The sequence below is a fragment of the Neomonachus schauinslandi genome, chromosome 2, assembly GCF_002201575.2.
Source record: "Neomonachus schauinslandi chromosome 2, ASM220157v2, whole genome shotgun sequence".
NCBI classification, from domain to species: Eukaryota; Metazoa; Chordata; class Mammalia; order Carnivora; family Phocidae; genus Neomonachus; species Neomonachus schauinslandi.
The window spans coordinates 27781278-27804578 of record NC_058404.1 but is presented as its reverse complement, the minus strand read 5'-3'; the positions used below and the strand labels follow the sequence as shown (position 1 = coordinate 27804578).

Here is a 23301-nt window from a genome sequence, read left to right as displayed (position 1 = left end):
TAAAGTATATTCACTAAAGTCCTGTCATTAGCATTTTTATTTAGTACAATATATGCTAGAATATAAATACATAACAATATGTCCTTTCTTATCACGGGGAATCTTTTATACAACTAAATTCCAGGGCCAACATTTTATATGACAAAAGAAAAATAAACCAAACCTGTAAATTCTCAGAAAAGGAGCAAGGATATAGGAAAATAATGCATTTTATATAAATTATAGAGGACAGTTACAGTGAAAATCCATTACCTTCCTCTCTGACTCAATTTTACAAAATAAAGTCAGCATGTATTATTCTGGGAACTGCTAAGACTGCAGGAACACTGTGGCCCTTTCAAAAGACAGTGGTCAAAGACAAACTATTATCTTGATGTCATATATTGTTCTTAATTCTTAACTGGAGTTGAGCTTCCTTTCATAGTCTTCTTTAGGTGGTGGTAGTTTGGCAAGATTTTCATCAGGAAATCCAGCTGTAGTGTCTGGGGCTAAAAAGATAAGATAATTAAGGACTGACAAGCAGAAGGCAAAGTTAAGAGTAGCAGGCAGAAATAATTACCACCAGGCCAGGGAAATATAGGTGATTTTCACTGGCTTATTTTTGCTTACCTGTTTGTTTGTTTAATTTACAATGAATGTATGTTAAGTATGGTAATAAGAAAAGCCAAAAGATTTTACATAGACAAAATATACACGACTCAGTTTTCAACCCTGCTTTTGTAGACTTTACCCTGGCCTCCAAAAAATTAAACAGTTCTAATCACAGACAACAATGTTAAGTAGAAACCTGGAGCACGCGGATTCCCACAGGACCTACACAGCACGCAGCTGCAGTCCTCATCGGCTCTTCACTCTTCCCGCATCAGCTTTGCCCAGACTTCCCTCACTGTGAAACTCACAAGGGGCATTCATGACAAACACGGAGTTTTAGGCCCTTGCCCTAGACACTGTGATTAAATAAGTCTGGGGAATCCTTCTTTTAATAAGGACCTCTACGTAATCACTGTGATCACTGAAATGTGGAAAACAGTAGGGTGTTAAACTTCAGATATTCTTACTTACTTAATTCTAATCTCCCTCAACCCAATTCGTTTCTCCCTCTTCAATCAGTTTTGCTGTTATGCAGAATGACAGTGAAAAGAAAAACTGATTTGTTCTTATTGCCTTTTTAGTCTATGGAAGTCATACTTGCTTATAACAGTAATAAAAGCCAAATGTTAGAGAAACAGAATACCCCAAAGAGAACTGGAGTTTTAATTTCTGATAAAGTATGGCTAAGAATCAGATGCAAAGTGATAAATGTCTTGACAAATATTTTCTTCTGGGGGAGGGGAAAGAGGCTGGGTAACCAAAGCACTATATTGTGGGCCAAGCAATGAGGCTCAAAACCTCAATCAGAATGTCTTCTGTCCAAAGAAAGCCCCAAATGCCCTATTTATCTCCTAAATGAAAGTCTAAATACATGTTCTTCATTATTCTTGGTTCTTAGGAGGAAGAAAAGATAATTTCTCATAAGCCAGGAAAATATCCAAACACATTTGCATATTCACAAAACTGTGTTTACTTTCAAGTCGTCTATGTTGGCAAACTAATAGATGGATCCAAGTTGGCTGTCCAATATAAATTTGGTAGGGTCATTCCTTACCCTGGAGGATTTTAAGAGTGAATCAACAGTTTATAAAGTTTGGTGATGCATCTTCAGTGAAAACACTTAAGACCAGGAATAACATCTCTGGATTTTCTTTTTTCTCACTATCAATTTGTCATTGTCATCTTTGTATGTATTTTTGATAATAACTTAAAAGACTGAATAATTTGGGGCGCCTGGGTGGCTCAGTTGGTTAAGCTTCTGCCTTCGGCTCAGGTCATGGTTCCAGGGTCCTGGGATCAAGCCCCGCATCGGGCTCCCTGCTTGGCGGGAAGCCTGCTTCTCCTTCTCCCACTCGCCCTGTTTGTGTTCCCTCTCTCACTGCCTCTCTCTCGCTCTGTTAAATAAATAAAAAAAATCTTCAAAAAAAAAAAAAAAAAGACTGAATGATTTCATTGCAAATAAATTCTAGCTTTAGGAATGTTTCTTTGATGTTTTATTTTAATCATTTGCTTTTTAAATAGCAGACTGCTGCCCCATTAAAACAATTATGCGGTATTTTGGGGAAAATCAGCAGCCCTAGAAAGAACTTTTTTTTTGGAAATATAATTAACATACAGTGTTATATTAGTTTCAAGTGTACAACATAGTGACTCAACAATTCTAAACATTACTCCCCGTGCTCACCAGGATAAATGTAGTCACCATCAGCAACCATGCAACATTATTATTACAATATTACTGACTACATTCCCTGCGCTGTACTTTTCATCTCTGTGACTTATTTATTTTATAATAACTGGAAGTTTGTAGCTCTTAATCCTCTTTATCTATTTCATACATCCCCTCCACCCACCTTCCCTGTGGCAACCACTAGTTTGTTCTCTGTATTTAAGTCTTTGTTTCTTTTAGAAAGAACTCTTTTTAAAGACAGGGTCTAGTACCTGTGGTCGCTCAGTCTGCACCCGACGAAGGCAATCTGCACCATAGATCACTGTATTCTCAGGGATGACTTCAAACGTATTCAGGTTGCAGCAAGCCCCAATGATGCAACCACTTGTCAATATTACATTTCTGCCCACATATGCTGCAGTAAAAACATAGAAAGAACTGCAACTTAAGACAAATGAGTAGAACGTTAATATTTTTCTAAAATGACTGAAGTATTAAATTGCAAACTAGCCTTAAGAAAATTAAGGAAATATTTCAGTTCAGAGTTTGTAAAGCAGGCAGGCGCCTGACTAGTACTAAATGGATTAAAACACAGCTTTGCTCACTAGTTGTGTGACCTTGGGCAAGTCACTGTAAATTCTTTGAGCAAGTTTATCTATAAGATGGAAAGACTGACCTACTTACAGTTTGTTGTAAGGAATAAGTGAGATATTAAACGTAAAGTGCTGAGCAAAGGTTTGACACATAGTAAGTATATAATAAATAGAAAATAACAATGATAATAATAATTGGTAATCCAAATTAAAATAAAAACCATTAAGTAGATTAACAAAAAGTCTACTTTTATTGATTAAAAAAAAAGAAACATTTTCTTTCAGACCAATCAGGACCATCAAAGATATAAATCATTATTCTAAAGATGTCTCATTGTTCAGGTTCTTTCTGGACTGTAGTGGGACATGCTCTTGGAGCTGCTTTCCAGTAGCGGTGGTGACTTTACAAGACCTCCTGCCTAGCTCCATTTATAAGTAGCTTCCATTTGTTCCTGACTGGCTAGGGTAAAGGAGTCCTGCAATTAAAGCAAACTGCTACAGAAAATTATTTTTTTCCTTTAATTCTGCAATTATATTAATCAACTAAATTATCATTGACATTAGTATTTAGCAGAAATCTTTTTCAAATCTTTCATCTGAACATTATGGTTTAATTCAATCCTGATTTAAATGTACACAGCTGAATTTTTTTTTTTTTAAGAGAGGGAGGGAGGGGCAGAGGGAGAAAGAGAAAGAGAATCTTAAGCAGGCTCCACGCCCAGCCTGGAGCCTGACATGAGGCTCAATTTCACAACCCTGAGATCAAAATCAAGAGTTGGATGCTTAACCAACTGAGCTACCCAGGCAGACCAACGGCTGAATTTTTAATTCAATGTATTAAACATAGGCAAAGAGTTAGTCTCTTAACTATTTTAGTCCACTTTCAACCATACCTTCCTTCCACTTTGCCATAGTTTCTACTTAGGTTGTTCTCTAGGACACAATAAAGAGAAAGGAGGTAAAGGAGGTAATCACTTTTCACAATAAAATTTCCAAACATAGCTTACCTTTTGATTCAATAACATTATTATCTCCCATTTTCATGGCTTGGGAATCTGTAAGCCAGAGTTAAGTAAATATTGTAAATGTGTTCATCTTTTTTTCCCTCCACTAATTCACTATATCCTTTTTTTTTAAAAAGTTTATTTATTTGTCAGAGAGAGAAAATGAGCACAAGCAGGGGGAGCGGCAGGCAGGGGGAGAGGCAAGCCCCCGCTGGGCAAGGACTGATGCAGGACTCAATCCCAGGACCCTGGGATCATGACCTGAGCTGAAGGCAGATGCTTAACCCACTGAGCCACCCAGGTGTCCCTAATTCACTATATCCTTATCCTGCCTGGGGCAGAGGACAAAGGCATGGGAAGGGCCACGCAGCCCCAGTCTGGCCAGAACGGCTTGCTCAGGGCAGCCTGAAAGTAAAGTTTTCATCTTTAAATATAAGTATCTGTAAGCAGACATAAATGCCTTCTATAGTTTTTAAAGAAATGAGCATCTTTTACCCCAATTCTATGAGTAACATATTTTCATGATTGTCTTAAGAAAATTAAAGTTACTTATCACCAAATCACTTAAAGCTAACACTGTTAACAGTCTGATATATCTTTATATAAATACATATAATTCCTTTTATATAACTGGGAATCAAACTGTATAAAATCAAACTGTATAAACTTTCACAGCTCACTTTATTTCGTTCAATTAACTTTGCAAGCAAGCATTATTCCATAACATTAAAATCTTTAAAAACATAGTTTAAAATGACTGCTTAATGGTCTTAATAGTCCATTTTGTGCATATAGCTTAATTTATTTAAATATTTTGCTATTGTTAAACATTTAGATTTTTTTCGTCCAAGTTTTCCTATCAAAAAATAATGTTTTGCTGACACCATGAAAGCATTTTACTATCTTTTTAGAGTACAAAAATCAAGCACAAGAAATGGTAACACTCCGGGGGAAAAAAAACAAAGAATGAAGTATTTCCATCCCTATCCACCATTTCTTTGCATCAGACAACATTCTATTAACCTAAACTATACAGGAACCAAATGGACAGAGCTGTGGTTCCTAAATCAGGATGGAAGCCAGGATTCCTGTTTCTATGTCTACTGCCACTCAGTCATTGCTACTGTCAACAAGTTATGCAACAGGAGCAAGATGGTACCTAAAGATATGTATGTGTGTGCGTGAACGCATGCTTATAATATATTTGATATATCTGATAGCTAAAACATGACCATTTCTATGGAATAGATTTGAATACTAAAGACAGCTGGGAAGAAGAGTTTACTTAAATTATTGTAAAGGATACAACAGCCAACTTCAAACACATTATTGGTGCCAATGATCATAGGTTTCGGTTCTGGATCTTCAGCATCAGGGGTGATATTATCAGGGTGACTATAAAAAGAAGAGACAAATTATCAAAGTCAATAATGCAATAAGCAATTCTCTTGTTTTAGAATTCGGGTTCATTCTTTCAATTTTACTTTCATCAAGCTTAAAATATGTAACTACAAAAGTACTTTCTTAATCCAAGTGAATTATTTATCCTCTGTGCTGAAGAATTGATTCTGAGTTGAAAAAGAACTATTGAAATGTAAAGAAGCCCAAGGCAGATGCCTAAAGAAGTCATAGATCAGCTTTCCTTTGCTTATTATTAAAGCTCAAAGGCAGAGGGCCTTTTCCAGGACAAGGTAAAAATGTTGCTGGCTATCGTTTTTTAGCTTGTTAAATTAGAATCAAAATCAGGCCTGGCTTGAAAATTTTCCATTCTTAATAATCATTCGAGATTGTGAAATGCAAACAGATATTCACATCAAATAATTATTTTATGCTGTTAGGTAGTTTGAAATATTTGGAACATAAAATGTTTGTGGTCTAAGAGGAAGCCATTTTTTAAATGGAGCTTTATCTCTGACAGTTGAGTTACTACAGAATATAGCTGTTGTCACCTGACTTACACTAAAGGTGCCAAAATAGATTTTAAAAAGAAACTGTTTAATATAGTAAGAAACGCCCAAATTCTAAGTAAGCGTTAAGACAAATCAACCTCTTTATCACAGTTAAATATTTTCCCAAGGTCTTTCTTACAAATTCCATACATTGTTGCTATAAATTAGGTATAAGCTCGAATTTCCTGCCAAAATTTTATCTAGAAAGCTTTACAAATGCTTACGAAAATTTCATTGGTATTACAGTCTAGTTCACTAAGACCATATACATGTTTAATATTTTATTATTTCTTTAATCTTCAAAGTTAAAAACTGCCTCTAGAACCCCCCAAATTTTCAAATATAATTCTGGGTGCTACCCCCACAAAGCATATGAAAATATACATCAGAGTTAAATTCATGTGTCTGGGCATGAGTAATAACATTTCAGCCAGAACTGAGAAATCCAATCAAAAGACTCTCTTCGGGGTGGTCAGCACAGCACTTAGTCGCTGGAATCAGGAAATGTCTGCTCAAGGCACAGAAGAGAGAGTGACACGTAAGGGGAAGGTTATCAGACCCAGAGGGATTCTAGCCAGCCACTGACGAGTTCTCTCACCTTGGACAAGTCTCTTCACCCATCTGGTTTCGTTTCATTTACTAATTACTTGTGTTGAAAAAATCCTTAATGTTTCTCTAGTTCTAAAATAGTGGGCTTTCCAGATGTCTGTCGTAAAAGGTTCCTATAGATAGCTGAAATTAACAAAAACATAACCTGTGGTCCTTAGTTCAGAGTATCTCTAAGAGTTGTACTCACGCATTTATGATAAGCGCCTGTTCTTCTATGAGGTTACCTTCACCAATCACTATCGGCCCGGCTTCAGCAATAATCCTCGCTTTGGGGTGGATCACCGTCCTAGGTCCTGTTAAAAATATGATGAAACGGAATTATTGGTGGAGGCTACGCGTCCGACAGGAGGGGAGAAGACGATCGAGGGGGGTCGAGGCCATTGGGAGGCACATTTTCTAAAGCAGGCAGGCCCCACACTAGGCACTTTACAAACGCTATCTCCTCAGCTATTATCAATACTAGTTCGTGCCAAATCTCAAGCCAAGGTGAGTGGAGACAGCCCAGGCTCTGGGGCCAGACAGCCCTGGCTCACCCGCTATTTGGAAGCCTCTGTTATCTCAGCGGTGAAATGGGGGTGGTGAGAATACCAGTCTCGCAGAGTCGTTGTAAGGATTAGATGAGATTATGTTTGTAGACACGGTATTCTGGCACATTGTTGGCAATAAAAATTAATTCCCTTCCATGCTTTGCTTTCCCTCATAAAAGTGAGGCTCTCTTTGCTTACAACGCTGGTGCTTTCTCATGCTGGTGAACCACATAACACTTTCTTATGCTAGTGAACTACAGAGTTAGTCTTTTTATTAAGTGGCTAAGAGGAAATATGGGTGGAAAGGGAGACAGGAAATATGTAAACTAACCTTGCCTTTGTTACTTTGTCACCATCCCTACAACAAGCCTAACCACTGGAAGGAGGCGGAGCTTCTGTTGTGTCTGACCTAAGATACGATTTTAACCAGAAAAAGGTTACAGGGAGGCAGTGGAAGGAGACAAAGGTGGTTACTGGAGTCCTAAGGCTCTGAAACAGGCCGACTGAGGCAATGTCTCCCATCTCAAACTGAAGGGAGCAGGAAGGGGTCTTAGCACATCCATTTCACCATCAGGGTGAAGGAGGCAGTACACTGCTCAAACAGGGACCCGATTCTGGAGCACTAACACATTCCTTCCCCTGGTTCCTAATTTCCTGGAAGGCCTAGCTAGCATTTTGGTGATAATGAAACCACTCATGAGAAAATGCACCCCTCCCTGCAGCACCAGCCCCACCCACCCCCAAGGCCAAAGCTATTTTTATTGGTAAATAAGATGACGTGAGGTAACCACTCTGAAAGTAAGAGAGGGTGGGCAAAAGTGTTGCCAGAAGGTGGGGAGGCAGTCAGGAAGATGCCACTGTCCATGTCATTCAGTATTCGTGTAAATTAACTTACTCAACAATCATTATCTGCTTGTGACAGGCAAGATTAGTGCTATACGTCACAGGGAAACATAAAGGAATACAGGCTACTTTTGCCCTTTTGAGCTCGCCGATCTTCTTTGTTTTGTTTATCTTGAAAACTGGAAATACTTAACATACTCATACACAAATGTATTAAAATAAATAAGGAGGTGTTCCTGGTGTCTAGAGAATTGGAAGGAACCTCCGTGCAGCTTTATTTTTCCCCTAACAATGAAAAGCTGGGGACTGATAAGGAGGGTGGGGCCCAAGACAGGATGCACAGTCAAAGGACCGCACGGTCTGATAAAGAAACAACATGAGAGAGGCTTTGTTATTTCTGTCACCTCTGGCTCCCCAAATCCTCAGCTGCCAAATTAAAATTTCTCTGGCAACTTCTATTCAGAATAGAAGATGGGATCTCTCGGATCTCTGGGAAGGTTCTCAAGTGAACATGTATAACTTTTTTTTCTTTGTTAAAAAAATACTCACATTTATAAAAGTATTATGTGCCCATTATAAAAATCCAAACAAAGCAAAAAGTGAAAGATCCTCTCTTTATGCTAATCCTATTCCCTAAGGGGACTAGTTTGGGATATATTATTCCAGACTTAAGTTCTACTGTATACTTAAGACCTGTAAATGTCACTGTATATAAAATATATTCATCTCAAAGTTAAAGAATAGAATTTGAAGGTGGAAAAATATGGATTATAGGCACATAGTTGTTTTTTTTTTTTTTAATCAAGGAATAGTACTTATTATTCTGCCATCTGCTTTATTCACCTGAAAAGTCATGGTGATTTTTCCATAGAAGTACATTTAGTTAGCTATTCTTTTCAATGGCTGAATAGTATTTCATATCATATTAACATACCATAATTTATGTAACCAAGCCCTTAATAATGGGCATTTAGATGTTATCACTTTTGGGGGAGAGGTGCTAAATAATGCTGAAACAAACACTGGATGCCTCTGAAATGAGAAATTTCTTATAGGTCTTCCAGCTATGTGAACCAATTTAAGTCTGTCGTTTGCACAATACCAGATTTGCATTTTACTTTAAAATGTTCTATGACAGAGCACCTGGGTGGCTCAGTCGGTTAAGCGTGTGCCTTTGGCTCAGGTCATGAACCCAGGGTTCTGGGATGGAGTCCCGCATTGGGCTCTCTGCTCCACTGTGAGCCTGCTTCATCCTCTCCCCCTGCCCCTCCCCCGGCTCGTGCTCACTCTTGCTCTGCTCACGCGCTCTCTCAAATAAAATCTTGAAAATAAATGTTCTATGATAAAAGGGACAATCATTCAATTTTAGGTTCTCTGTAATTATAGCCCTGCCAGCACCCCACCCCTTGTCTAGAAAGCCCGGACTCCGGCCTCTACCACATAAAGGCTAAATGCTTCATCTCTCAAATGCCTGTTCTCTCATCTATAAAAAGATGAGACCTAGAGCAACCTACTTCATTGTGTTGAAGTGTGGATTATATGAAATAACGTCTCAAAGGGAGATTACAGGGTCTGGCCCGCAGCTGTTAAAAATGGGAGGTTCATCACTATCTGACACCAAAAGCTATTTGTGTAACTATCATAATAAGCAAAAAACTGCTTCTGATCTGAGAAACAGAAAAAAAGAGTCCACTTTACTCCTCTACTCAGGTTATTAGGGTGATAACTCCTTTTAACCAGAGGGGAGAAATTTACATATTACTGTAAAATAGTAAAAGAAATTTAAAAAGTATTTTCCATGCTAGCATTAGAATCTTAGACGGGGAAGAGATCATCATGCTGTGATAGAAAGCAGATCTGCTGCTACTGCTAGATAAGAAGCCAGGGGCACTAGATATTCTGCTGGTCCTCAAGTGGTAGCTCTTGACAACAAGCAGACTTGCAAGAAGCTACCTAAGAATGGACTAGTATGAAAAGGTTATCACTGAAACCTGTCTTTCTTTAAAAGTTTCTCTAAAGTGTAGCTTTGAAAACAACTGATATTTCCATTTTTCAAAATGATATAATACATGGTAATTATACAAACACAAATTTAAAAAAATGAACTCAAGTCCCCATGTCTTACACAATTTTTAAATATAATGCCTGAGCTATTTTAACCAGGCATTTTATTGTTATTATCATTTTTATCATTACTAATAAGCTAGCTAGAAGATAAACTGGAAAACTGGTTAGAAATCTGAGGGCCCAGAGATAAAAAGCAGGATCACCAGCCTGGGTGAGACCTGCACTTAAGACAGCACCTCCCCCTGCTGGCAGCACTGCCAAACTACAAGTCCTCGTGTTTCCGGGCGGAAAGAACTTAAAAGGTGAGAGAATCAACTTTGAATTGTGAAGTAACAACAAAAGTCATGGGTGATCATAAACTGTCAGGTCTTTTGGAGCAGAGACTAGAGAGGTTAGTACACATGTACTTCAGCATGTGAGTGCTAAGATTTTGGTTTGGAGAGCTTGCTAAAGGGATGTTCCAATGCAGGTGTGCGGTCCACAGTGTGGGCTTCGTCTCTGCACAGTTTTGTGCTGGAGGTTGGCACCAGAGAGCCCAGGAGTCCAAGTGCTATTCCAAGTCCCGGGCGGCCGCAGTGGACTAAAATGTGGGCAAAGACTGCTCCACACTCTTCTACATGCGAGAAACACTTTTACCTAGAATGGGTCTGATTTCAAAGCAAGTTTAAGGGTATTGAGGTTAAAATGCTTTAAAAATAAAAATCTGTCACCATGGAAAGATTTTTTTTAAAGGTTGTTGTGAACTTTCTTGGAGCTCTCGCTGGCAGGGTAGTTTGTATATTTTCTTACCAAATGTGCTGAAACCCTATTTGGCTTATCTCCTTGTTTGGATAAATGTGTCTAGAGTTGGAGTTGCCTTACCGGCTGATGAATTATTTTTCTAAATGGTTGGCTGGGCTTGGTGCAACACAGCCAGAAAGGCATTCCTCGCATCAAATTTCCATTCCCCTCATTTGGTAAAGGACATTTTTCCTGTCTATCTTTGCCACAGAAAGCAATCTTTGTGCCATTTTCATATGTCAATAAATAGTTCAAAAAGCCATAAGCTTTTTCCTTTGAAAATTAAAACAGTTCTTTTTACCTGTAAGCTGAAGTACCTGTAAGAACTGCTTTATATTTGATGAATTTCAAGTCAAAGCCACCGTTCTGCCTTATTGAAAAAGATTTCCACGGTAAAGGGAAGCTTTTGATCTGTATTAAAAACTCCAATGGAGAGAAAGACAGAATAAGTGGGACAAAGGGCTTCCATCTCAAAGTTTTACCACTGTGTGGAGTTCTGCCTTCCTACTGCAATGTCCCAACCAAGCCCTGTCCTAAGACAAGAAGACTGACTTTCACTCTATAATGGGACTCCAGAACTTGCTTAGAAGGAACTTTCTGAAATGTTTTTCAGCTTTCAAAGCAAGATTTAAGGAAATAATGCATGGCCCAGGAATCAAGGCAGCCTAATTACAAACAGGCTTGATACTATGAAACCTTGTTTACCCACATTGTAATTAACAAGAGAGCTGTTATTTTTCCCAAGGTCTGTTTCCTAGCAGCCTCTAATGAAAGGGGTCAAGGCTCCAGCAGAGCCTCAAGTCATAGAGTTTCTGCTTAAGGACAATACTTCAAAGCTTCAGACTAGTTTCTCTGATAAACCAGATACCTGATTTTCTAGGAGAATAGAAGATCAGGTTTAAAGTTCTACTACACCACTGAAACATAGAGAAGGAAAAAATTACCTTCCTTCCGAAATATTTCAGAATGGAATAATTTGGTAGGAGTATAACCAACTAGGGGACGGAAAGTTATGTATAACATCCTCTGAAAAATCCATTAATTCAACTACACTTAAGTTTATTACTACTTAACCCAGAAAATAGAGCTTATTAATCGTTCAAATCTCCCTATCCATAGCATTAGAGAAAAAGACTTTATTCTGCTAAGTTAAGCAAAAACAAACAAACAAAAACCCAATAAAAGCCATACATTGGAAAAACAAACAAAACAAAACATGGTGGAGAGAGTGAGTTTTAATTAAATGACTTTTCTCTACTCTCCCAGTTGATTTAACTTCGTATCTCCTTGGAGCTTTTTAATCTAATGTATTACATCAGAAATATGAATTAATAGCAGTCAAAAGATTTTATATTTATAGATATTTGGAGGGGGAACACATGGAGAGGGAGAGAGCATCTTAAGCAGTCTCCACGCCCAGGGCGCCCAGCACGAAGCCTGAGGTGGGACTCGGTCTCCCATCCCTGAGATCATGACCAGATGTGAAGTCAGGAGTCAGACATTTAACCCTGAGCTATGCAGGTGCCCCTGATTAGAGATCTCTTATACCAAATATAACAATGATAGAAATGGCTATCTAAATACCAATTCTGGAAAGTTTCCATACTTACATATATAATTAAAGACAAGAAACACACACAAAACAAAAAAACCAAAAAGATAAGAAACCCATAATGAAAATGAAGACTTGTAAAAGATCAAACAGTGGGTAACTATATCACTTCTGAATCTTTTCCTTAATTTAAAAAATTGAGATGTTTCTGTGAAGTATTTCAGCAAATTTTCTTTTTTAAAAAAACTGGGTCAAAAATAAGCATAACAAATATTAACTTAGATCCATTCTATGATAAGCTTCAAATCACTAGTTAAAAAATTATGACCACTTCTTATGCTATAAACTATCATTGAAAATCTGTGTTGAACTGTCATTTTACATTTTAACGACAGAGCCATGTGCTATCAGCTAGAGGAAAAACTTATATGGAAAGTAGATTTAAACACTGTATTTCCTTACATAATTGCAACATTTAGGGAAGGTAGGTTGTTAATAAGTATAAAGAAAGGAGAGGAGCCCGGGGGAACCGCGGGCGGCGGCGCTGGGCCCCGCCCGGCGAGAGAGGCCCTGAGATGCTGAGCAAGAAGAAAACGTATAACGCGCGGTTCCCGCCGGCGCAGATCAAGATCATGGAAACTGACGAAGAAATTGGGAAGGCGGCGGCGGCAGTGCCTGTCATCATCTCCCGGGCGCTTGAGCTGTTCCGAGTCGCTGTTGAAGAAGGCTTGCCAGGTGACCCAGTCCCGAAACGCCGAGACCATGACCACATTCCACCTGAAGCAGTGCGCTGAGCTGGAGCAGCAGTTTGACCTTTTGAAGGACCTGGTGGCCTCTGTGCCTGACATGCAGCGAGACGGGGAAGACAACCACATGACAGGGACAAGGGTACCCGCAGGGGCCGGAAGAATGGTGGGACTGGAAGCAAAAGCCAGGACAAGAAGCTGTCAGGGACGGACTGGGAGCAGGAGGAGGAGGAGTCTGACGACGACATAGATGGGGAAGAGGAGACATCACAGGGCCCACCCCAGGCCAGCCATCCCCCCGCCCACTTCCAGACCCCCGACACCCTTCATGTCCTTCACCTCGACTCTGCCTCTGCCCCCAGCAGCCCCGGGGCCCCTCAGCAGCTGACACAGAGGCCACGCCCCCTTTTAGTTGGTTTTAATTGCTCTCGGGGGAGGAGACAAGATAGAGCTGTTCTTAAATTTATTTAAAAAGTTAATAATAAAAGGGGGGGGGGAGAAAGGAGAGGAACACAAAGTAGTAAGAGACAGCAGGAGAAACAGGAAAAGTGAGCGCTGACTCCTGATACCTTCATGCCCCAATCCTATGCTAGCGGCCAGTTTTCCACCTTTCCTTTTCATAGGAGAAAGCCTTTCCTGCTATTCTACAAAAGCTTCTACAAGTGACAGGAGTTTTTTCCAAATCAGAAATACACATACACACAAACATGTATATACACCTTTGTATGTTCACGCCAGCAGAGGTTATCTGTACTATGTATCTGTTACATAGTAGAGATAATATACTTAGTTTAGAATGGGGAAGAAGTAGAAATGAAAGGGAAAATTTGTGTAATTAGCTACATTATTTTAGTCTTACTTTCCTTCTAATTGTAGAATACCTTGTGAGCTAATGAGAGGATTATTCCTCAAATCATGATGAAAACCATAAAAATATCAGATTAAAAATAATGCAGACAGCACTTTGATAAACATGTGGCCATTATGATTTCTCCTCATAAAAAGTTTGTAAGCAGTTTAGGAATTAAAGAGTTAACAGCACTGAACAGAAACTGGGTCATCTTCTAAACTTTGAAATTCTGTCTATTTAAAGTAATTAAATAAACCAACCTGGCAAATTCCTAAGGATGTTCCATAATACCGGCACAATCTTTACTTGTTCTCTAAGACATGATGCCTAAATTGGTTGGAGGCTTAGACTTAGTAAAATTCACAATTTTTTTTCCTATTAAAGATACTGTTAGTATAAGGGAACAGGGCATATTTTCTCTCTGAAAGCTCTACTCTGGTAACGTGCAGCTGCTAGTAAGGATGGACTCACGTTAGTAAAGCTCCAAGGGCATGATATGCAGTGAAAACATATGTAAAAAAACAAGTGGCTAAAATGTAAGTTTGGGAGAACTTAATCATGTCCATATAAGCAAGGTGCCACCTGTTAAACTGTTCATTTGATTTCAGTATTGGATCTCACCTCTAGCAAGGCTACACAATATTAAGATTTAACGGTGCGATTAGCTAGTGTTAGGATTTGGGCAATGACTTTCACAAATAGTCTCTTATCGAATCCTTCAAAAAGCTATGAGGTGGGCACTCCTATTTTGCATGTCACAAAAACTGCTAATTGCCACTAGATATTCATGCTTCCCTTTTCCCTGGTAACAGAACCCTATTGGGCTAAGGGAAGCCAAGCGCCCAGTTCAGACTATGATTTCCCAGCCTTCCAGGCAGTTAGATGTGTCCATGACACTAAATCCAAGGCATCACACATACAAAGAGAGATTGTGTGGAACTTTCAGGAAGACTATTTAAAGGAAGCTGACTCAACTAGGAGGTACACCCTTTGTCTCCACTTCTTCCCTTTCTTATCCAAGGTCACTCTTGGTGCTTTAGCTATCTCATTCTGGCCTACAAGGCTGGAGGTCCTGGACAATCAACTAACTAGCCCTGCATTGCCTACCTCTATACTTATTTATATAAAAGAATAAACCTTTGCATCGTTTAAGCCACCACTCTATGCAGCTGAACCTAATTCTAATACACACAATTACCCACGGATGCGGAAAATGAAGGTTGTTGAGGTTAAGTAGTATAATCAAGGTAAAGAGTATAATCAGCAGGTAAAGAGCAAGGATGCTAACCCAGGTCTCTCAGAGTCCACGGTCCACATTGTTAACAGTAGTACATAAGCCCCATGAAGGCAGTACCTTTGTCTGCTGTGTTCACTGCTGTGTCCCTAAAGCCAGCATAGTGCCGGCACACAGTAGGTACACAACTGATGTTTCTCAAACAAATGAATGACTTTATTATACTGCCTCATTATTTTATCAGATAGAAGTTTCAATATAGAGTCCATCAAGGGGCCTGGCTGGCTCAGTGGGTGGAGCATGCGACTCGATCTCAGGGTTTTGAGTTTGAGCCGCGTGTTGGGTGTAGAGATTACTTAAAAATAAAATCTTAAAAAAGTGTCCATCAGGGGCGCCTGGGTGGCTCAGTAGTTAAGCGTCTGCCTTCAGCCCAGGTCATAATCCCGGGGTCCTGGGATCGAGCCCCGCATCGGGCTCCCTGCTCAGCGGGAAGCCTGCTTCTCCCTCTCCCACTCCCCCTGCTTGTGTTCCCTCTCTCACTGTCTCTGTCTGTCAAATAAATAAATAAAATTTAAAAAAAAAAACAAAAAACACTTATAGGAAAAACAAATTATTTGGTCAATAAAATTAGGACATCAGTGAAACATAAATATATAAAACCTAATTAACTGTAAAGCACTGAAATAAATTAAATTACATCAATTTTTGAGAAACAACACTAATAAACTGTTTTCTTACCTATGGTTACATCACCCCGGATTTCACTTTCTACACACACAACTGCTCCAGGAGCAATCTTCACACTGTAGAAAGGAAAAGGTAATATTCACTATGGGTACGTTTTAAAAATATTGTTATAGAAGCTAACTTGACACTGCAGTGAGAAAATGGTTTAAAAAATGGATTAAAAAAACTGTAAGAGAATAAGGTATTTAATATCTTATAAAATTCTCAGGAGGCATACTATCCATCAGGCTAAAATCAATAACGATACCTTATTAAAAGGCTTGAGGGAGTGCCTCGGTGAGTCAGTGGCTTAACCGACTGACTCTTGGTTTCTGCTCAGGCCATGATCTCAGGGTCACGGGATTGAGCCCCGTGTCAGGCTCTATGCTCAGTGGGGAGTCTGCTTGAAATTCTCTCTCCCTCTGTCCCCATCCCCTGTGCGTACTCTCTCTCTCTAAAATAAATAAAATTTTTTTTTTTAAGGATTTTTGTTTATTTATCTGACAGAGAGATAGAGAGAGACCACAAGCAGGCAGAGCGGCAGGCAGAGGGAGAGGAAGAAGCAGGCTCTCCACTGAGCAGTACCCTGGGATCATGACCCGAGCTGAAGGCAGCCACTTAACCAACGGAACCACCCAGTAAACCCAATAAATCAATCTTATAAAAAATAATAGAAATAAAATGCTTGATAAAAGAGGCTTCGGATTCTTTTAACACCAGCTTGTCTCCAAATAGGATAAAGCTGAATACAACCTAACTATCTAATAGTAAGGGACTGGTTAATAAACTATGGTACAACACAGTCTAATACACAGTCATAAAAAAGAAAGAATAATCCTTTATGTAAAGATCTGGAACAATTTCCAAGTTAAGTAAAAAAAAGTCAAAGCCAGAAAATGGATGGTATATAACACACTGTTATTTTTGTGAAAAGGAAAAAAAGAATGTACATTCAAAATATTTAACAACCAGCAAGGTAATACTAATATAGAAATCAATGTAGAGATACAAAATTTACAAAGATTCCTATTTATTCTCTAACTATATATGTTATAAAACTGCTTATCAAGTGAATTAAGTTGGAGTGCAAACTGTCCCAAAATTACTAACTTCCAAATAATTTACTTCCAAATAATTTACTGCCCTGTTAAGGCAGTCGCTTAACTGTGTCCTGTTTGACACAGCTGAATCGAGCTAAATGCTATCTTAGCTGGGCCATCAGCTGACATGCAGAACTATACCAAACGATTTCCCCCGTAAACTGATAATCATTTGGTAACTTGTTCTTATTAAGTAAAGAATTTTCCTTAGTAGTAATGATATTATTGATGGTGTTAAATGTGTACTCAGCTTCTATAAAATAGCAGCAATACCATTTTAGCAATTTTGACTTTATAATCCTATTTGGATTTTTCAAAATTTTGATTTCTAGTTGTTCACTGCAAGTATATAGAAATACAATAATTTTGGGGGTTGCCTGAGTGGCTCAGTCAGTTAAGCGTTGGACTCCTGTCTCAGCTCTTGATTTCAGGATCGTGAGTTCAAACCCCCATTGGACTCCATGCTGGGTGTGGAGCCTACTTAAAAAAAAAAAAAAGGAAGAAATAGAATAATTTTGCATATTGACTTTGTTTCTTAAAATCTTGCTAAACCCACTCAGTTCACATAGATTCTCTGGGATTTTTCACATAAAAGAATTCTGTAGTCTGTGAATAGGGACAGTTTTATTTCTTCTTTTCCAATCTGTATGCATATTATTTCTTTTTCTTGTCTTATTGCCCTGGCTAAGACTTTCAGTACGATGTTTAATATCCTTAATATGTTCTGGGTCTGTAAGATCAACAAAACCTATCAAACTATCTTTCTAAGAAATGAATGATGCATTTTAAATAAATTATTAAAACCTGGTATGTAAAACAGTTGAAACTTTCTTGACCAAAATGTTCATGCTTTGGTCTATTAATTTTCTAAAGACTTGCTTTCTTATTTTAGCAAATATGTTTTCAACCAGTAACAACCATAAATGTAGAGTGTAATGATTCATTTGTATCAATATTATTTTTTTAAGTTCTACAAATATTCATGTATGAAAATACTTTTTTTTTAAATTTTTTTTAAAGATTTTATTTATTTATTTGAGAGAGAGAGAATGAGAGAGAGCACATGAGAGGGGGGAGGGTCAGAGGGAGAAGCAGACTCCCTGCCAAGCAGGGAGCCCGATGCAGGACTCCATCCAGGGACTCCAGGATCATGACCTGAGCCGAAGGCAGTCGCTTAACCAACTGAGCCACCCAGGCGCCCTACTTGCTTATTTTTAACATATAGTAGATAATATAAAAATGTTAATGGTACTTTCTATTTGTTTTTCATGTTTTTTGGACATTTCTTTGGTTAAAAAAAATTGTATTGCCAGGTTTTCTTTTTTTCCAAATGTTTTACTGTGAGACAGGTTCATGTTTTTGTATTTGTCCTCCTTGATGAATGCAAATTTTCATTATATGTAATGCAAACTTAAATAGGACATGCTTGCCATTCTAACAAAATATTTTAAGTGATTAGCACATTAAATTTCTCTAACTTTTGAGCATCATTTACAAATGATGAAACCAATACAGCTGCACTAGTGCGTAACTGCTGAATATTTGTATTTGCTTGAATATTTCCAAACTATCTCTAGAGGAACAGACAAGGTACTAATAATATACATCACCTTCAGAGAGAGGAACTGGATAGCAGGGACACAATGGTAGACGGAAACTCTTTCACTACATGCCCATTTTTTAACTGTTTGCATTGTGAATCCTACAAATGCACTGCCTATTCAATATATAAATAAATAAAACAAAAAAGAGAGTGATATAATTTTCTTTATACCAGGTGCTAAGGGGGTCCTGGATTCATTTCCATAATCGGGATGAAACTTTATCCCTATTTCCTTAAAAAGTCTCCCTCAAATCAAGATCCCTATATGCCCTCCCCCACTTCATTTTACCTAAAAATACTTCCTGGTAACTCTTAAGTATCATTTAATTAATTTTAGACTTCTTAGTTTCCCTTTAAGACCAGTTTTTTTTTTTTAAAGATTTATTTGTTTGAGAGAGAGAGAGCACCAGTGGGAGGGACAGAGGGAGACAGAATCTCAAGCCGACTCCGCCCTTGAGCCCAATGTTGGGCTTGATCTCACAACCCTGGGATCACGACCTGAACCAAAACCAAAAGTCCGATGCTTAACCCACTGTGCCACCCAGGTGCCCCAAGACCAATGTTTTGTTCTTTAAATCATTGTTCCCACTGCTTCAACAACAATCCTCTTTAACCAAGGATAAAATTATTATTCATGGAGTGCCTGGGTGGCTCAGTTGTTAAGCATCTGCCTTCAGCTCAGGTCATGGTCCCAGGGTCCTGGGATTGAGCCCCGCATCGGGCTCCCTGCTCAGCGGGAGGCCTGCTTCTCCCTCTCCCACTCCCCCTGCTTGTGTTCCCTCTCTCGCTGTGTCTCTGTCAAATAAATAAAATTTAAAAAAAAATTATTATTCATTAGTATCACTTTTCATTACTTCCAATCTTCAATGCACAAATTGGCCATGTTATTTAGAATAATGAAACTAGGGAGGAGGAGTAATGAAATAAAATATAATCATCAACTTACTGGAATACTATATACTCCCTAACAATAAAAAGCAAGATAAAACTACCTTTTTATAGAAAAAGTTTGCTCCTCCCTGTGGGCACTGCACTCGAGACATCAGGCCCAGGGGTAGGTAATGATGATAGAGCAACAGTGAGTCCACCAGCTCCCCTTTCCCTGTGTTGTTTAGTTTAGCCCACCAACTCCCTTTCCAGTTCTTTAGTTCTCATTCTTAATAATGGACCAAGAGCCAGAGATTATCAGATAAATCAGGAAAGCCTCCAACTAAAAAGGAAAAAAGCAAAACAAAGAGGAAAAAATAGTTTGAGGAAAAACAGACAATTCAGGTAGTAAAAGAAAACTTAAAAAAAAAAAACCCTTATAATTCAGAGAAATAAGAGACACTACTGCATAAAACAAAAGTCTATGAAAAAGGAACAAAGTCTAAGAAAGAGCTCCTAGAGATTAAAAACGACCAAAAATTGAAATCACTAGGAGTGAGGTTAAAAAAAAGAGCTCTTCCAGAAAGTAGAACAAAATGGAAAAAAGAAAAGAAAATAGGACAGAAAAAAATGAGAAAATTAGGGAATCCAAATAAAAGAAATCTCAAGGGGCGCCTGGGTGGTGCCGTCGGTTGAGCGTCCAACTCTTGGGTCAGCTTAGGTCATGATTTCACGGGTCCTGGGATAGAGCCCTGCATTGCATTGGGCTCCAGCTCAGCAGGGAGTCTGCTCTTCTCTCTCTTTGCCTCTGCCCCTCCCACTGTGCTCTCTCTCTCTCTCTAAGGGAAAAAAATTAGAAAAAAAATTAAAAAAGAAAATCTCAAAAGGAGAAAAGAATTTGTGGTAAAAACTATTAAAGAATAATACAAGAAAACTTCCCACTACTAAAGAGTATTAATCTTAACTCTAAAAGGATGCAAATGCAAAGGACCCATACCAAGTAACATCATCTTAAAATTTCTGAATGCCATGCTAAAGATCCTTATAGTGTTCAGAACAAAAAAACCAAAACCAAAACCAAAAACAAAGTCACCCAGAGGGATTAAAATCATCAGAATGGCATCAGAGTCCTCAACAGCAATACTGGAGGCTACAAGACCAGAACACCATACGTACAGAATGCTAAGCAAAAACTATGTTCAAACTAGAGCTACCTATCCAGCCAAACTAGCAATCAAGTATGGAAGGAGAATAAAGACATTTTCATACTTACAAGAACTTAAAAAAAAAATTACCTCTTAAGTACTCTTTATTAGGAAGATGCTGAAAGATGTACTAAGCTAAATAAAAGAAAGCCAACAGACAAGATAGATTCTAGAAACAGAGGCCCCAGTGTGTGAGGACAGAGGGAAATTATCAGGGCAACAGCCATGTATCAGCCGCAGAGAGCAAAGATGATAGAGGGTTTCAAGGGGAAGATCTCCAAGAAAAAAAGAAGACAGATTATGCGATGATTACTAGATATTTGGTATATCTGCTAGAAGATTTGAAAATCATCAGTACATAGAAAAGTAAGGAAATGAAAAAAAATGAGGTTATTTTGTTAAATTTTAGATTAACCTAGTTTGACGGTCCACAGAAAATTCAAGAGAAAGACCCAGTAAGAAAGTGAAAACACAGAGCTCATGAGAGTTCTAGACCAGAAATAAAGCTCTGAGAGTCAGCAGGGTACAAACTCTTTTTTTTTTTTAAGATTTTATTTATTTATTTGACAGAGAGAGACACAGCCAGAGAGGGAACACAAGCAGGGGGAGTGGGAGAGGGAGAACCAGGCTTCCCGCGGAGCCCAAGGCAGATGCTTAACGACTGAGCCACCCAGGCGCCACCAGGGTACAAACTCTTTAACATGTCCCTCCATCATTCACATTCCAGAATCCCCCTAAATATTCCCTAATACAAGTGCAAAGTAACACCAAAAATATTTTTCTTAAATCACACCAACTTCCCTACTGATAAGGAAAACTAAAAAAAGGAGACATACACAATTTTTTTCTCCTACAAATTTCAGTGAACAAACCTTCCTACCACCAAGTATTTTTAAAGCTCTAAGTAAAAAGAATATATACCAAACAAAAACTATTAATCCCTGAGTCTGTCTTCAAGAAATATTTGTGAGATCAGACACAGCTACATCTGTTTCCATCATTTTGATATACAGTGACTTTCTACAAGGCACAAGTTAGTGAAATTCTAGAAATGATGCATCTGAGTTATGTGTCTAACTCTGCTGAAGTCACAGAAAAAATACAATCTTTCTACCCAGTACATGAAAAACTTTAGTACCACGGAACAGAAAGCAGAAATGGCCCAACCCTCTCATCTTATAGATGAGGAAACTGAAGCCCAGAGACTAGAAATTTCCTGAAGCAGTTCGTCCCTGGGGCATCATTATCCGAACACCAATCATTTCTTTTCTGTTAGCTGAAAGTTTCCTGGGAACATCCTGACATGTTGGGTATTTTTCCTGTGAGAGCTGAATGATGCTGTCCTTGAACGCATCACCATTTGTAAATGCTATTCCTCTGATGGTTTCCATTTAGAGTGGGTGTGTGTGTTAAAATAAAGCAATTTTATTAGGCCCTGGCCAAATAAGTTAGGTTTTATAAAATACCTCTTGTTTTAGACCTTATTTGGGGTTTCAATTTCCTCAGCTTCCCTCTATGATTTTTTAGGAAAAGAGCATTATCTAACATTTAAGTTGTCCTAGACAAGTGAGGAGAGGAGCGATTCCCAAGTGTCTCTCTGTCCAGTCTTATGCCTAAGGGAGAGGACCCAGGTAGAGTTTGTGTCCCGATCAGCCTACTTCTCCCTGAGGCATAAAATAATTAAATTCACGACTAGACCAACTAAACGCGGTCCAAACATCTCCGTGGGGCTGCGGGGCGGGGGGGGGGGGGGGTGGCTCAGACGGCTGGGAGGAAAAGGCTTACCCGAGCACCTACTAAAATAACAAGGCAACAATATCATCTCCACCGTACACTACTATATACTGCACACAATTTTCATAGTAGAGCTGACGCTCTGCAGCTTATGAAAAAAGATTACAGTTACCTGCCTCAATAGAAGAAAACCCTAAATTTTAATTTATTACAACAGAACCAAGGTTTGTCGGTTTTCCTGTTCAAAGAAGAGTCAGTAGAGGGTGCTCAACGCTGCTGCTTTCGGAAATGGTTAACATAAGCACTTCTCCCACCCAAGCCGTTCCTTTCCACCACCAGTTTCCAGCAGTGAAGACTGCTGGACAAGCCGCCACCATCGCTGTCCTCACATGCTTGCAAAGGAGCTTATCCACGCCGAGCGGACCGTCTCACACAGTTCTGGTCCAGGCGCAGGCCCCCTTTAGACGAGCGACAGTGACGCGTTTGCCCAAACGCGCACCGCCCACGATGGGCAGGAGGGGACTGGGGTGTGGCCAGCACTTCCGCGGGTGTCTCGGAACGCCCGGCGGAGGATACTGCTACAAGCCGCCGACAGTGGCCAGCAGCACCAAACGCAGCAGGATTTAGGGGAGCGGGGGTGTCCCTCCGTGTCCCGGGGCAGTGGGCGACGCCAAGCTCCCCGCGCAACGCCGCCGGAGACCCTTTCTGCGCCGGCGCGTTGCGGAGGAGGGCGGCGGGATCTAAGAACAAAAACCTTCCTGGAACCGATTCCATATCCCTTCCCAATCCTCCCTCAGATCCACTTCGTTGCCCTCTCCCTCAGGGCCGCCAGGTCCGGGCTTTAAGAACCAGCCCGGCCGAGCACCGGGGATGAGACACCATCTTAGTCCCTACCACTGGCGCCCAACAGCAGATTTTCCACTCCTGCGGAGTGTAGAAATAGGCTTTTCTCAAACAGCGGACTCACCTCTTTTGAGCCTTCTCCGCCATGGTTTGGACCTTGTCTCCAATTGGAGCGGAGATCGACACAACCGCCTGGGTCCAGCGATGAT

At 39.4% G+C, this 23301-nt stretch overlaps 1 protein-coding gene and 1 pseudogene across 1 annotated transcript; one reads left to right on the top strand and one right to left on the bottom strand.

Moving 5' to 3' along the window:
- On the bottom strand, window positions 1-23301 carry DCTN6 (dynactin subunit 6). The gene is made up of 7 exons (XM_021694134.1): window positions 23217-23301; window positions 15753-15817; window positions 6603-6708; window positions 5164-5252; window positions 3861-3908; window positions 2533-2675; window positions 1-488 (listed from the first exon to the last, which is right to left on the bottom strand). The coding sequence occupies exons 1-7, from the start codon at window positions 23237-23239 to the stop codon at window positions 390-392; spliced, it is 573 nt and encodes a 190-aa protein (XP_021549809.1). The 5' UTR covers window positions 23240-23301; the 3' UTR covers window positions 1-389.
- On the top strand, window positions 12760-13318 carry LOC110584098 (annotated as a pseudogene).

What these genes read in the sequence shown, in the direction of transcription:
- DCTN6 (XM_021694134.1), bottom strand. Translation starts at nt 23,239, where the DNA reads ATGGCGGAGAAGGCTCAAAAGAG. An exon ending in GCGGAGAAGGCTCAAAAGAG is followed by an intron (nt 15,818 to 23,216) that starts GTGAGTCCGCTG and finishes TCCTTTCTACAG; the next exon opens with TGTGAAGATTGCTCCTGGAG. An exon ending in CCGGGGTGATGTAACCATAG is followed by an intron (nt 6,709 to 15,752) that starts GTAAGAAAACAG and finishes TATTTTTAACAG; the next exon opens with GACCTAGGACGGTGATCCAC.